Raw genomic sequence first — 13,390 nt, forward strand, 5'->3', positions numbered from 1 at the left:
TGCTATTTTCAACTATCCATCAATTTTCTATACCCCTTATCCTCTTTTATTTTTTAACGAATTTTACCCCCGTTTTTCGATACATCAAAACAAGAGGAAAAAAATTCCTGCATTCATTTTTTAATTTTTTTTTTTTTATTTGGAGTGTACATGGATTTCAGTCAATCTTTGACTCATAACAGATGAAAACTAAACCCGCATTCAAAACCTCCACCATAACCCCCATTTAAACAAGCACAAAGTAAAAACCACCAACAATCAGCTGAGCAGAAAGTGCAGTGTTGCATTTTTTCATACATTTTAATGTGGGCTTGATAAAAAAAACATTTTAATGACCTATATAGTATAGTTCTTTTATTCAGTACAGCAAGAGGCGCTTTCAATAGCTACAATTGGGAGGGGGGGGGGGGGGGGGGAGAAGAGCACTTTAAAATAAGTCCAATAAGTGAAACATTTTCTTTTATTTGTAAGATGTAACTTTTAGGGAATGAATGACTGGCGATGAAGTGACACATTTGGTCGTGAAACTGCTCACAAATGTGTGAGCGTTAAATATATCGAAACACTGTATAAAGCCCGAGCGGGAATGAAAGCAATGTCAATCAAATTGTGTTCGACAACAAAATGTGATTTAAAAAAACCAAGAAGCAGCCCACTCGTGAAAATAAAGAAGCGCCAAACAATAACCGTTAAATTAGAAGGCGCAAGCTGTGACAAACATGCACACTAGCTGCACAAGGTTTGGTAAAAAAAAAAAATTACAATTATTCAAATCAAAAGTGAGGATTGTTTTTGTTTTAGTAACAGATGTGTCCTAACAGACAGTTTGTATTGTATTGTGTTGTGTTGAGTTCAAGTCCCACAGCAACTGTCCAATGAAAAGCATGTTAAGCCAAACCTCCAAATGACAACATAGCCATTAAACAATAAAAAAATGAGCCACATAATGGACTACGGATAAATATTTTTTGAGGAAATTAGCAGCATCTTCTTTTCACACTTGTATGAGATTCTTTAAAAATTAGATGCAATTTTTGGAATAATAATGTGGTTACCTTCTTATTATAGTTGTGTGACAATGTCAAAAATGAGATAATATTCATTCATTTCTGAGAAATAGCAATTCCCAGGTCAATTTGACCTAAAATGTTGGACATTAAGTTGAGCAGAAACGTTTCATACCCCCCAAAAAATACTTTGAACTTTTTTTTTTTAAACTCATAACATTATTGCTGTTTCTGAGAAATCAACCTAAAACAATGTTTCTGGGTCAATTTGACCCAGGGTGTCAGAAACTACAATGTTTCTATGCATTTAACTCAAGCAGAATCATTCATCCCAAGAAATTACTTTTGACTATTTAATTTAACGTTTAGAACAGGTCAATTTGACCCACAACATAACATTATTGCCATTTCTGAGAATAGATTAGCGTTAGGATAAGAGGGGTAACCTCTTCCCATAACTTACTTCTTACTCTTAAAATACTTTTGGTTTCAACTTTAAAACGGTTCAGTTTGACCCATAACCTAACAGGAGGGTAAAGAGGCTTGTTTTAATGCTTGTGTAACATGGATTTTAAAAATGAGACGCTAAATTTACTACACCCTTAAGAGAGTGTTTTTACCGTTATAATACAGAGGTTAACTACTTTTTACACTTATTCAGAATGTTTTGTGATGTGGCGACAGTTTGACCCTAAAACAAATTATTTCCATTTCCATTTTTTTTCCAGATGCGGCAACCTTGTTCAAGGTTCCACTATAATTAAAAAATGTTTGCCTTTTTTGTTTGTTTTTTAGCAGAAAAAAAACCAACTTGTGGTTTTGGTTTAAAAGAAAGTGGTACCTGCTTTTCATTGGACAGCCACCATCGTGGTTAGCTAGCAGCATAGTACCACGATCCAAAGACTCATTCTCACAGTATGACAACGACAAAGTTGTGAATTACGTCAACATACTGTAAAATCAGTAAAAACTTTACTCTGACTACACTTCAGTTTTTGATGTTTTACGATGCATTAATGTCATGAACCAAATCTTTAAAATTACAATAAATTTGGTCTGTTTGAGCAAAACGAATTCCCCTGATAAACTGCATCCATCAACAATGCAGGACAATTCATTAAGACGTCATTTGCCATGTGTTTGGCCAAATGAATTAAGCAAGCCAAGGACGACCACTTCTATGCCTTTCTGTGGCTCTTCCAGTCTTTCTGCATCTCTGAGCTTATAGTGTCATCAGCAGGTTGCGACACAGACTAAAAGGGTCCTTTCGAGCAGGAGGGAGGTGGGGGAGAAGAGAAGTGGCAGTAAAACAGGCCAAAATCCAGATGACAGGGGCTTATAGCAAGTTGCAACAGCGATACAGAAAGACTGGAAGAGTCAAAGACTTTTTGGGAGTGATGTAGATGGGTAACACGTTCAAGTAAAACAAACTTTGGCACGTTCGGCCCCCCTTTCCAGCCATGAGCCGCACAAGCCTTTAAAGCACACAGTACATTTAACTGCTGTTTCCAACAGCATCACAGCAAAGGCTTTGGCTCAGATTGACGCTCATGTCAGGCTTTTTCCGCCTCTAGAATCTCCGGCCAATAAACAAATAAAAGTACGGCACTTTACTATCAAGTCATTGAAACAGAAGGACAATTTCCCTCCAGAAGGGAACATTTCAAGCCTCGCAAATGCATGTAACTATATTGTCAGACTTGTATGTCTTCGAAAAAAAGCTGAGGTTGAAACTCACCTGGTCCGCGGCGGTAACCAGGTTCTAACTCCCTCTCTCTCTCTCTCTTCTGCTAAACACCTGCTAAAAGTAGCTGCCTGGTCTCAGTGCTCACGACTGTGGTGAAAACAGAATCAGTCACCCATAAATAAATAGCAAAACCAAAGAAAAAGGACATGAGGTGTTGGATGAGTGAATATGTGGGGAGGTTGGCTGATGCTGTGGTGGAGTTGCTGGTAAAGGAGTGTGAAAATATACTGGTGCCACAACTCTCCCAGTAGTGCTGCTGCTTCTGTCTCCCCCAATTCACTGCACGGCCGACACAGTCCGACAGATTCGTACCGTCCCGACTTGCGTCTCTCGCTTACAACGGGAGCTTCTTCAACTGCTCAAAGGTGATGAAGAACTGAGCTGCCGGTGAAGGAAAACATCCACTGACAGAAAAAGCCCTCATTTTACAGCCTCTTTGTTGCAAACGCAGCCATCTCTTTTCTACTAACCTCCCACGCCGAACCTGCTCTGAAATTTACCCGATTCTCACTTGGCCCGTGCACCACTGCTTCTACAAAGGTTTGTAGAAACAGGGAGTGTCGATTTTGAGTAGGGATGCTTACTGGTTAACAAACGGCTATTTAAAAAAAAAAAAAAAAAAAACGTCCCAATGTTCCTGGGTCAACTACACTCGGTGTGCATTTAACTATCCTAAAATCACAGAAACAAAACATTCATTATACAGTGGTGCCTTGAGATATGAGCTTAATTTGTTCTGTTACCACACGCATAACTCAAAACACTTCTATCCCCGTTTAAATTAACGGAAATGCCAGTCTGTTCCAGGCTCCCCCCCCCAAAAAAATTAAAATAGAACTCTATAATATTGCACTTTATGAAAACAGTAATGACATAAATAGAATGTAAACAGTTAAACAGTTTTTGCCACCTATTATGCTTTAATTCAATGGACATTTTGCTGCTCCTTGTGGTGTACACACCTTGGCCACTTGAAGGCAGTAAAGACAAACATAGCAATAGATCCCATTACAAATTGTATTGGTACGACTTGGCTGCAGTAGACTAATCTCGCTTCGTACCCCGAAAGTTTTTTTTTTTTGCGGAAGCTCGTGCTACAGCATGATATTTTTGATTAGCTGTGACATCTGCGATGTTGCGACGCCGCCCACCCGCGAAACTCCTGGTCTAAATTGTGACAAAAATGCTTCACGAGTGAATGGAGACAATAAACAATGTTGATGTAAAATGCAAAGGATACAATAATGTTCCAAGGCCCCAGCCGCAGCCAGTTGGGCCAGAATCCTTTATAGAGCGCAAAGAAGCCCTCGTTTCTCCACGTCTGCATCACGCCGTCCAGTGTGCCTTTGTACATGGGTGCCCCCGACAGCACGCGCTGGTTCATCATGCGCGTGCGCACCACGTCCACGGGGTTGGAGGCCAGCGCCCCCGCCAGGCCGCATGTGAAACTTGAACTGCGCTCACACACACACACACACACACAAAAATCATGGCATGGCCAAAGTGGTGACAAAAGTACTCACACTCTGTACTTAAGTCGGAGTGGCGATAGTTGTGTAAAACAAAGAGGTAAAAGTACTGATTCAACTCCTGCACTCAAGTTAAAGTAAGAAAGTACAGACTGAAATTTACTTGACACAGCAAGGAGTAGAAAGTACAGATATCCATTTTCAAATGTAATGGTGAAAAGTCAAATGTCTTCAGAAAAATAAAACTCAAGTCAAGTACAGAAACATCCACTTAAGTTCCCAACTCCAACTTCCCCAAACTGTACTGACTAGCAAACAGGCTTACATGAAATGGGTCAAGATGGTGTCGCCCATGACGCCGGATCGAAGGAGGTGCTTCTTTGTGATGTCGTACACGGGAAGTTCAACTCCGACGACGATGGCGGCTCGCTGCGCCGTGGGAATGACACCCTGAGCAACATAAACATACACGCTTTAACAACTAAAATTGTTTTAATAGCTTTCCAACTGGTGCTTACTCACTCTCCACAGGCCTTTGGTGCCCTCTGTCTGGTAGATGTTGATGAAGTTGGATATCATGCTGCCTTGGAGCAGACTGCCCTGCGCCTGCATTCGGATCTACAATCGAAAAAGTTTTCAATTTTAATATTTCGAAACCAGACGTACACGCGCGTTGAGTCCCTGGGAGTCAGTTGTGGCCGTGCAGCTAGTGTATGCATGTGACTACTGCGTGTTTATTTTGTTACCGTTTGTTCAACAAAGCGATTTTTTGAATTATTCCAGTTATTTATATAATCGTTGCAGCCCTAAAACAGTGATTATTTGACCAGGGTTGGACTAAGTTTGGCAGTTGCCGTATCATACGGGGGTGGTGCTGTATCAAAAACAGTTGAAGTCGCTCCTAAAACTGTCGAAGAATTACCACGATATCTTAAGAATTATCGTACAGTGAGAAAACACAACCTTGAGATATAGATATGGTTACATCGCTAGAATCCACTTATTTCCAGTCTTGAATGCATGTAAAACGTTCTGCATGTGTGAAACGTTCTGCATGTGTGAATGATCAGAATCTTACCGCCTCTGCCTCAATTTGACCCAAGAAAAACCCTGCAATATTTTCACGTCTATATGGTGTATTTGTCGAAAAATGGTCACCTTGAGGACGTCCGTGGGATTGGCCAGGGAGGACGACAGAACGCCGGAGACGACGCCGCAGAAGACGTTGATGACCATGGTCTCCTCTGCCAAGGAAAGATACATCAATATGCTGCCAACAATTTGAAACACACACACATATGTGTGTGGGGGCATATGTATGTAGTACAGTATTACTCACCTTCTGGGTGAGTGACAAAAAGCCTCTTCAGGGAGTTATAGGTTCCGATCTTGATGGTCCCATAAGACGCTTGTCTCAAGAGCGCAGGTGAGATCCTGCAACAAGGAGACATATCTTGTCTAGCTATTTAAAGAAGACAATGCCTTTTTTGCTTTACACATTCTATAAAATGAAGCTGTTGTAAGGGGCGGTCACTGAGACACTGCTCACTCCAGCCCCTCTACTGTGTGGCCAACACCGAGTAACTTTTATGTTATGATGAGGTGAACTGCTACTACAAGCTCAGTGTGATCAACAAACCGAGCGGGAAATAGAAGCATTTATTGTTTTTTCACTCGTGGAGTCAGCACTTCATCCATCTAATTAGTTGTCAGTTAGTGTACACAACACAAATACTCCCCACATCCTTGTTGACAAATTCACCGACTACCTTAGGTTTTGGCTTTTAAACACAATAGTTGTTTGAAATCTTGGCTTGAAAATGCAAAGTAATTTACCCCGAGTAGAGCGCCCGGATGCCCTCTTCCTTGCCGATCCTGAACAGGGCATGGAACATGCCTCTGTAGCGCACCTCCGTGTACTGGGACTGACCCTGCACCTGGAGCCGTGTCTTTGTCAGATCGATGGGGAATGTGCCTATGAATAAAAACGCGTAATTCATAATAAGTAAAACAATTCCGTGACACAGCAATCAGTGCATTTCTATATGACCACTATATACATCTATATATATCAAATAAAACCAATTTTTTTTTCATGAAACAAAAAAAACTGATTAAAAAAAAAAAAAAAAAAAAAGATTTATTTGTATTAATTTCCATTAACGCTAAAAATAGGAAGTAATCATGATGAATATTCAAGCCCACTTTGAGATCTACCATTGCACAGTGGCTGCAGGGCAATATTCAAACGCCTTTAATTCCAAATAAAAACTAATTGCCGTGTCACGATCCTTGCTGCGGGGCAGCACCTACCGAATTCTGCGACAATCGAGGCCATCCCGCCGTAGATGAACGGCTTCCAGTTCAGGTTGGCCATCTCCGCCGCGGTGGCTCCGGCAGCTGCCTCCGCCTGCTGCAGCCCGGCCAGGAACAACAGCAAGCCGCCCAGGCACAGGTCCACGCAGCAGCGCTGTGACAGCAGGCGAACAAGCACTGCCAAAATCATGATGCTGGCGAGATCAGCGGCGGCTTCCTCATCAGCATCAGCACCCGAAAGCACACTGCGGCCGGAAACTGACGCCGAACGTCGTCACGACGGCCGCAACGCTACTATTGGCTGTAAACCATGCCAATCAAACGCATACGCGATTCTATTGGAGGAGGGTGCACTTTGTCCAACGACGGTCGAATGTAACAGGAATTTGAAGTAAGCTGTTTTTTTATTAAGCCACATATCTGAAAACAAGAACGCGGAATCTAAATAAATAACTATATGTATATAAATAGGATTACATGTATGGATATACACGCATATAATGCGGCCGGAAAGAGACAGGAAACTTCGTCACATCGGCTGCGTCCCTGCTATTGACCGTCAGCCATGTCAATCAAATGTTTACGCGATTCTATTGGACGACGAGCTTTCCCGAAAGACCGTCGATTGTAACACAAACTAAATATTAGTTTGTTTTTCTATGTAGCCACGAAATGTGAATATATAATAAAATGTATATAATATATACATATTTTTAAAAACGGTCGGAACGAGACGACGTCACGTAGGCAACTTCGCCGCAATTGGCTGTCCCCAGCTGTCAGTCACACGCTACGCGATTCTATTGGAGGACGACGAACGCTCACGAATGACCGTCGAATATTACACGAATTCAAAAGAAGTTCTTTATGAAGTCACATTATCTGACAACGATGCCGCCGAATACATATGAATTATTAACATGGAACCTTATTTCATAAGGTTCTAATTTTTCAACATAATTAGAGGAAACCGCATTGAACGCCGTTGTCGTGCGTTAGCACTTGTCGGCTAACACTTTCTGCGGATTCCAAATACTTCCCCATACAAACAAATTATATTTACGTACCTGGGGCGTGTCGATAAAACTAATTTAAAAAACTGCTACTACACTTGATTTTCCATTATTCAAGACACATGTAGCGTACACTCCGACGGAGCTGAAAAGGAACAACTTGTTGGCCGTCGCGCTGGGCTAGTCTCCATTTAAGATAATGTCAATGACACGGAAGCGACACGGCCTGGATTTCCGGTTTACGCTTTCGAAGTAAAATGACTCACTCGTGCGATGCAAGGTCATGAGAATATGTATTATTATCCAATTGTATTATTCGTTGTGATTCGAGGAATGAAAAAGAGTTGGGGTTATTGTACGAAGTGATGAAGTGACGTGTGAGCGCTGTGTGAGGTGATGGAAATAACAGTTTTCAAAATAAAGGTCTGCTCAACTGGTTTATAGTTTGTATTTTTTTCACCCCATGCTGTCGTCACATACTTTTGGAAATTAAATGAAACGTTAGAGACGGCATTCAATGAATAGTCATTGTGTAGATGCACGACTGACAAAACAGACGAAGCAAATATATGACTTAGTTTAATTTCATTTCAACAATGTCAATAAATCACAAAAGTTACAGCAAAAAGAAAAATGGTTAGGGGAGGAGTTGGAGGTTATGAAGTCATAAAAAACATGGCAAAAGGATACCACAGCAGCAAGAAATAGCACTTTTCCTATAGCGGACGATTATTATTATTATGATGAACCTTCCATATTTCATGCTGTCGTTCACAGAACGTTGTGCAGCAGCTGAGTGAACCTCTTGGAAAGTTGCTGGAACAGCGACATCCCGTTGCTATGGTGACAGAAAGTAATGAGCCAATGATGAGGAGTTATGATGAGTTGACGTGGACATTTGGCACCAACTCTGCCGTGTCAGTCAGACAAACGGCTCCGCACACATTTTTGACACGTCACAATATTAGAGTGTAGGTGTACCTAATAAAGTGACAAAGGCTCACCGAGGTCCGGCCGACGGTCCGCCGCTGCGTTTGCGCTGGCGGCAGAAGAGCTTGGCCGCACGCTGAACGCAGTACACCAGCACGGCCAGTAGGGGGCTCTTCAGAGGCATCTTTAGCCTGGAGCACAAGCTGGAAAAAAAAAAACAACGGGAAAACGCGACTCACCGGGACAAATGCAAGCAGAACGTGCGGCCCATCAGTGCAATGTAATAGTAATAGTTTTATTTAAAGAAGAAAGAAAATCCCTCTGATTATTAAATAGTGTATTTATTTGAATTTATTGAAAAATGTCTGTTCATTGATTTAACATTTTTGTATTTTATATGTACATCAGTTGAATCCATTAAGTCTGTATCGATTGTCGGTCACCCACTCATTTACATTCATCCATTTATTTTTAATATGCACGACGCACTTATTAGTTCCAGTAATACCTATAAAACACCACAAGGTGACAGTATTGCTCAGCATTACGTGACTGTCAAAGGGGGGGGGGAAGTTTTACCTTTATCGAAAAACTTTTTCAATCAAAACCAAACACTTGTTAATTCAAGCAATTGCTACAAGTCTCAGTATCACTTTCTGTTCCTTTGCCATTATGTGACTGTCAAACTGGTGAGTAGTCTTATTTTATTTATTTTATACTTTTATCGTCAAAATTTTGCTTTTTAAAAAAAAAAAAAAAACGCGTACTAATTCCAACAATATTTTAAAAAGTATCAGTATCATTTCCTTTTCCCTAAACACGACGTATCTGTCAAACAAGTGAGTGGTTTTCCTTTATTTCAGTTTTATTATCGAGAAATTAACTTGATTTTAATATAAACATGTTATACACTACACACTTAATAATCCCGCAGTATCTACCTATCTTTTACATATCTGTCCATGTCTGAGTGGTTTTCCTTACTAAATAATGAAAATATTTTCATTTTATAATTTGTTTTTCACCATTTTCATTCATTATTTTAATATACTGTACACCAGTATCACCTCTCATTTATGTCTGTTAAAGGGTGAGTAGTTTTACTTTATTTTAGATGTATTCCCAATTTCTTTTTCATTTTCCTAGATCATTTTTTTTTAAACAATTTTTGTCACCATTTCTCCTCATTGACTTACTTTTAATATAGTATACAAACACCGGTATCAATTCCCGTTACCTCTCCTTTACGTGTCTGTCAAAGTCTGAGTAGTCGTATTTCATTTTTTTTTGTATTACACTTATCTTTACCAGCTTGTGTTCCCCTTCGGAGGTTTTGCTGTCTCAATACCAGTCGGTCGTAATAATAAATACGCCACAAATCACTGGTCAATGCTCAAGCTTTGCTTTCGTCACTTTAGTTCTCAACATCACCTCAACACTGCATCCAATTTTGCTCACCGATTCCTCCTTAGCAATAGCTCCTCCTTGGTGAAATGTTGATGTTGTCAGGATGGAGGCCTGGCCTCGGGGCGTAAACAGAACCTAAAGGGGAACCCAGACCCCTTGCTCACGGCCCGCCGGCCGCAAAAACTGCTGAGGCAGGCGCTTTTTTCAAAAGGTCCTGAAAGGTCCAGCGGCGCTTGGATAACATTGATGCATTGTGTCAAATGTGGCAGGAGCTATTTATGCGTTGTTGTTTTATTTTTTTGGGGGGGGGGGGGGGTTGTTGTTTGTTTGACAATGCAAAATACTCGAAAAAAAAAAAGCTGTCATTGTGAGAGGAACATTTTGAGAAATAATGTTGACATTTTCTGAAAAATAAATACATAAAATAGAAATACTACAAGAATGTAGTTTTTAGAGGGAAATTTTGAAGGATTAAGTGCAAATTTATGAACAAAAAAAACTGAAATACTACATTAATAAAGTTATTTTTACAGGAAATAATGAGAAAAATAAAGTTGGAATTTATGAACAAAACAAAAAAAAAGAATAGTACAAAAACTTGTTTTTAAATTTTGGTTTTAAAAGACAAAAGCTCTTAATCCTAAAGGGGGAAAAAAAGCATAAAATTCTGAGAAAAAGTTTTTATGTAGTTGTACATTTCTGGAATAAAAAAAAATATATATATTTCCCTTAAGAAAGAGAAAGAAAATGTGTCATTATCAGAACACTAAAAACGTGAAATAGTAAAAGATTATGATTTAAATTTAGGGGAAGAAATGCAAATAGGCTCAGCATTTCGATCAAAGTACAACGGAAAATTTTCAAATCACAACTTTACTGTGATGATGTTTTAGCCGAATTAAGACATCAAAATCCCCCCAGAATGCGTTTGTCTTGTAATGTTCAATTCCCCCCCCCCCCCACCCCGTCTTTTCACTGTGACCCTGATCCTCCCGTGTACCAATATCAGCTTTTTGAATGCAAATTCTTCTGATCTCGATGTGGTCGTCGACTACTCGGAGAGTGTGACGCGAGGCCATGAAAATACCACCGTCGGCCGTATCTGTTTGTGTGTGAAGCCGAGTGGAAAATGTCTCTCCTGAGGGCAGGTGGGAGTAAAGTAGGTCTGGCGGGGTTGGACTTTAACTAAGCTTGCTGTTTTTTTCTTTTTTTTATTTTTTTAATGACTACCTGAGACTGGATCCTAGGCGGCGATGTTGGGGAAATAAAAAGCTCCATTTCTCAGAGGGGCTGGATGGCGGCAGGGGTGCACAAGTCGCTCGTGCAGCCAGCGTCCGCATCGCGAGAGGATTGACGGGAGCATGACTCCGGCCGAGGTGAGGCCGCTGGCGACGGGTTCGGTCCTGAGCGTGGCTTCCTGCCTCATCGTGGGCACCAACCTCCTGGTGGCTGCCGCCCTCCTGCGCCTCCTGGCCAAGAGGCGCAGCCAGAGCCGGTGCTTCGTCCTCAACCTGGCACTGGCCGACACCCTGGTGGGCTTGGCCATCACCGGCCTGGCCACCGAGGACTTCGGTACCGACGTCACCTCCGCGGACTACCGCTACGTCCGTCAAGGTTCCAGAAACTTGACATCTCCCGCTCCTGGAAAGAGCCGTTGTTTGATGCGGATGGCCTTTGTGATTTCGCCCTGCACGGCGTCTATTTTGTCCATGTTTCTGATCTCGTTGGACCGCTATGCAGCCATCAAAGTGCCCCTGAGGTACTCCAGTTTCTCCGGAAAGGGGGCAGCGGCCGGGTCCCTGGTGGCTCTTTGGGCTTGTTCGCTCATCGTGGGATTCTCACCAGGTAAAACCAGCGAGTTCGGTGAGTCAGTACATTTACATGCGTAGTCCCGGAGACTTTTATCTGGCATTCATGCGCAGTATGTAAGATTGACGCGGTATAGATGCACAGTACCAAAGAATTTAATTTGGTATACATGTGCAGTTCCTCAGAATTGTACACAGTACCTAAGACCTTTACTTGCTATACCTTTACTTTTATTCAGTCCACATGCACAGTACCTGAGACTTTTATTTGGTATAGTATACATGCGCCTTAACAAAGACTTTTGCACAGCACCAAAAAACCTGTATTTCGTATACTGTACATGCGTAGTGTCTAAGACTTTGATTTGGTATTTTGGATTATCTTCATTTGGTAGCAATTGTCTTGGCTGCACTTGTAACTATAATACAAATGGGATTGTTTCTTTGACCAATCACACGTCCAATTCGTCCTCACAGGGCCAGCTAGCTTGCCTACAATAATGTCAGCATTTCTACGTCCTGTGATTGGTTGGTCGGAGCAAGCAAAGCAAAGTTCCACTGAACGCATCGCTACAAAAAACACGTCTGCACACCATCCACCCGTGATATATTTTATTTGCATGTTTTTGTACAGTATCGATGGTTTGTATAATTGCGACACAATAGTGGGCGATCATGTCGGGTACGTCTTACTCGCGCCGCCACTGAAACACACTGACCGCTAGCGTCTTTCCCTAAATAATGGTGCCCTCGCGTCCACAGTGATGGTCCGCCAGCTGCAAACGGACGGCTTCGGTGGCCTGTGCGCCTTCTTCTCCGTCATCTGCCCGACGGGCATCATCGTCCTGTTCAGCGTGTGCTTCTTCCCCGTCCTCTCTGCGTTCGTCTGCATCTACATGGACATCCTGAAGATTGCCCGCGGCCACCAACGGCAGATCTTCCGCATCGGCCGGGCGGGCTCTCGGACCAGCGACGCCCACCGGGACCCTCCTCGGTGGCCTCGAGCGAGGAGCCGGCGCCGGAGCCACGTCAAGGCCCTGAGGACGGTGGCCCTGCTGGTGGGCTGCTTCCTGACCCTGTGGTGCCCCTTTTTCTTGGTGAGCATCGTGCAGCTGCTGTGTAAAAGCTGCCGGCTCATCGCGGTGTTGGAGAACCACCTGTGGCTTCTGGGCATGTCCAACTCTCTCATCAATCCGCTGGTGTACGCCTGTCGGGAGAGGGAGGTGAGGACGCAGATTGCCGACATGTTTGCGTGCTTGGCGGGAAGGGGGTCGGCTCCCGGACCCGTCTTGGAGGTTTGGGACCTTCAGTCGCACGCGCAGACTTGAACTGGTGGCTCAACCTGGCAATTCCGCATCTCTGGAGTCTATCCTAGCTTACGTTCGACAAGAGAACGGTACAGGAACCGTCATCCAGCCATCCATTTTGAATCAACCTTTTCACCATAACATTACACGTACTTGCAGGTGGCAGAAGCCTTTGCGATTCCCAATGGCAAAACTAGTAAACTCCTACGCAATTTGAAACCGGAACCTTTTGAGCGTGAGACAGACGTACTAACCACATACTTCAACGCGCTACCACCAACAATTGGCTTGCGTATTTCACAGTCCGTACAGTTTGTACAATGTTTGCTTCCTTTCTAACTGATTTGCTCGGCGACTCCAGCTGCCTTAACGGGAGATAACAAACC

At 42.5% G+C, this 13,390-nt stretch overlaps 2 protein-coding genes and 1 long non-coding RNA gene across 4 annotated transcripts; 1 reads left to right on the forward strand and 2 right to left on the reverse strand.

Moving 5' to 3' along the window:
- Positions 1-104: 104 nt before the first annotated feature.
- slc25a14 (solute carrier family 25 member 14) lies at positions 105-7,766 on the reverse strand. The gene is made up of 9 exons (XM_061752010.1): positions 7,607-7,766; positions 6,537-6,693; positions 6,060-6,198; positions 5,563-5,657; positions 5,382-5,467; positions 4,746-4,841; positions 4,549-4,673; positions 3,995-4,208; positions 105-3,130 (listed from the first exon to the last, which is right to left on the reverse strand). The coding sequence occupies exons 2-9, from the start codon at positions 6,598-6,600 to the stop codon at positions 3,089-3,091; spliced, it is 861 nt and encodes a 286-aa protein (XP_061607994.1). The 5' UTR covers positions 6,601-6,693; positions 7,607-7,766; the 3' UTR covers positions 105-3,088.
- A 352-nt stretch (positions 7,767-8,118) lies between these two features.
- Positions 8,119-10,330, reverse strand: LOC133467267 (uncharacterized). 2 transcript variants are annotated; one of them, XR_009785175.1, is made up of 3 exons: positions 9,941-10,330; positions 8,534-8,685; positions 8,119-8,390 (listed from the first exon to the last, which is right to left on the reverse strand). It is a non-coding gene; the product is annotated as an uncharacterized LOC133467267 (long non-coding RNA). The 2 variants fall into 2 exon arrangements; XR_009785174.1 differs by having other exon boundaries at positions 8,557-8,685; positions 9,941-10,194.
- A 530-nt stretch (positions 10,331-10,860) lies between these two features.
- Positions 10,861-13,269, forward strand: LOC133467538 (glucose-dependent insulinotropic receptor). Its single transcript, XM_061752503.1, has 2 exons — positions 10,861-11,734; positions 12,460-13,269. The coding sequence occupies exons 1-2, from the start codon at positions 11,251-11,253 to the stop codon at positions 13,023-13,025; spliced, it is 1,050 nt and encodes a 349-aa protein (XP_061608487.1). The 5' UTR covers positions 10,861-11,250; the 3' UTR covers positions 13,026-13,269.
- The last annotated feature ends 121 nt before the right edge of the window (positions 13,270-13,390 follow it).

Source organism: Phyllopteryx taeniolatus, chromosome 17, assembly GCF_024500385.1.
Source record: "Phyllopteryx taeniolatus isolate TA_2022b chromosome 17, UOR_Ptae_1.2, whole genome shotgun sequence".
Lineage (NCBI taxonomy): Eukaryota > Metazoa > Chordata > Actinopteri > Syngnathiformes > Syngnathidae > Phyllopteryx > Phyllopteryx taeniolatus.